This window comes from Odontomachus brunneus, unplaced genomic scaffold, assembly GCF_010583005.1.
Source record: "Odontomachus brunneus isolate Ranch 3 - 2012 unplaced genomic scaffold, Obru_v1 Obru_scaffold_040, whole genome shotgun sequence".
NCBI classification, from domain to species: Eukaryota; Metazoa; Arthropoda; class Insecta; order Hymenoptera; family Formicidae; genus Odontomachus; species Odontomachus brunneus.
The window spans coordinates 1179055-1180825 of record NW_022639490.1 but is presented as its reverse complement, the minus strand read 5'-3'; the positions used below and the strand labels follow the sequence as shown (position 1 = coordinate 1180825).

The 1771-nt window shown below is 29.9% G+C and overlaps 1 protein-coding gene across 2 annotated transcripts in view; it reads right to left on the bottom strand.

The window, feature by feature from the left end:
- Nucleotides 1–161: 161 nt before the first annotated feature.
- LOC116844267 (THAP domain-containing protein 1-like) overlaps nucleotides 162–1771 on the bottom strand; it is a 2259-nt gene continuing 649 nt past the window's right edge. For both annotated transcript variants that reach the window (XM_032815563.1, XM_032815562.1), the window contains 5 exons: nucleotides 1515–1701; nucleotides 1290–1382; nucleotides 826–948; nucleotides 557–751; nucleotides 162–351 (listed from right to left, as the gene is read on the bottom strand). In XM_032815563.1, the coding sequence (XP_032671454.1) occupies nucleotides 572–751; nucleotides 826–948; nucleotides 1290–1382; nucleotides 1515–1701 (583 nt within the window). In that variant the 3' untranslated portion in view covers nucleotides 162–351; nucleotides 557–571. The remainder of the gene's footprint in view (nucleotides 352–556; nucleotides 752–825; nucleotides 949–1289; nucleotides 1383–1514; nucleotides 1702–1771) is intronic.

Below are 1771 nucleotides of genomic sequence, written 5' to 3'. Positions count from 1 at the left end.
ATATATATATATATATATATATATATATATATATATATATATATATATATATATATATATTTAGCGATTTTTCATATATTTTACTATATCATACGTATTTTGTCACAGGGCTGGAAAAAAAAGAAAGAGAGAGAAAAAGAGAGAGAGAACACGATTAAACATAACGTAAAAAAGTATGTATATCTTATACATATATACATATATACATATATAAATAGCGCGTAAGAACGTAATACTTTATGTCACATATACAACCGCATCGACGAGCGTAGTGATTCTTAATAAAGCCGGCGCCTCGGGATTTCTTTGGATGTTGAATGACTCGTCAGCATACTCAACGGAATTCCGACGCTGCGTATACCGTGGAAGGTGTTTTGTAATTGCGACGGGCGGACGGATTATTTGAAACAAATAAAAGATTTTTAATGACTGCAATGACAAAGACGGATTAGTTACTGCGCGTTAATTATTCGCTCTCTACACTTCTAAGGATTGTTTTTCTTTTTTTCCTTATTGAATTAGTATGATTAATTGATAAATGTATACTTTTACTCACATTTTCTTAGAAGTTTTAGCTTTTTGTCAAAAGATGGATGTACTTTCGTGTGCTGGAAATACTTGACTCCCTTTGCTTTATTTGCCTTCGTAAAATCGTTAATTTTTTTCGTAAGTCTAATATTTCTTCACGGTATTCATAGTATACAGATACCGTTTGGACAGAAGCATCCTTGGTTTCTATTTCTTTCACAACCTAAAAGCATTTTGATAAGTTAATGGACAGGATTTTTGTTTATAGATATCTGTGGATTTGTCCACAATACTTACTGGAAGATCATGTTTTTCTACATTTGATTGGGAAATCTTTTCTGTTTCTTCTGCCACTTGTTCTTTTGTTTGTTTCATTTCTTGTTGTACTTCTTGTTGTACTTCTCGTTTCACTCTAGTTATCTATTATTTAAACAATAAAAATATATATCATACATAATTTTACAATAATAAGTGTTTCTATGAAATGAATATCACACAATGCACAATTATTCTTTCTGACTTGTATACTGATTTGTATACATTCTTCTTTTCATCTTTTTCATAATGTAATCTTAAAACAGCCAATTTGTGTCATCGCTAAATTTTACAAACTACAACAAATTTTGTCAATTATCCATTTTATATAAACTATCATACAATAGGATATACATATAGAACTGAGCAGCATATGTTAACTTACTAGCCAGCATACAAGTTAGGAAGCACATAATTGTGCATCGTCTAGTACTTCATGTATAAACCTCATTTAATACAACTGTTGTTTCTTCAGGTGTATTATCTGTACAAATTTCTTCCCATATTTCTACGATTTCCGTTACACTGTCATCTATTTCCTAAAATTATATATATAACACAGTTTATAAATAAATATAATTCTATGACAGACACACACACACACACATACATATATATATATAAACATATAAATACTTGCTACATGTACAAAGAAACTGTAAGAGTCATACCTGAACAGAGTCTCCAAAAAGAGATGGAACTGCATTCTTTTTTAATCTTTTTACTGCGCAATGTTCCTCAAAAGATTCTGGTGTAAAGTGTACACTACAAATACGTTTCCCAGCTGTTATATTTATATCTTTTAATTCGTCTATTTGCATCCACTGCGCTAGTCTCTTCTCATTTTTTAAAGGAAATCTGTTGATTGTATATGACGCAAACAATATATTGCACAGTTAGGTTCTCACTATATATATATATATATATA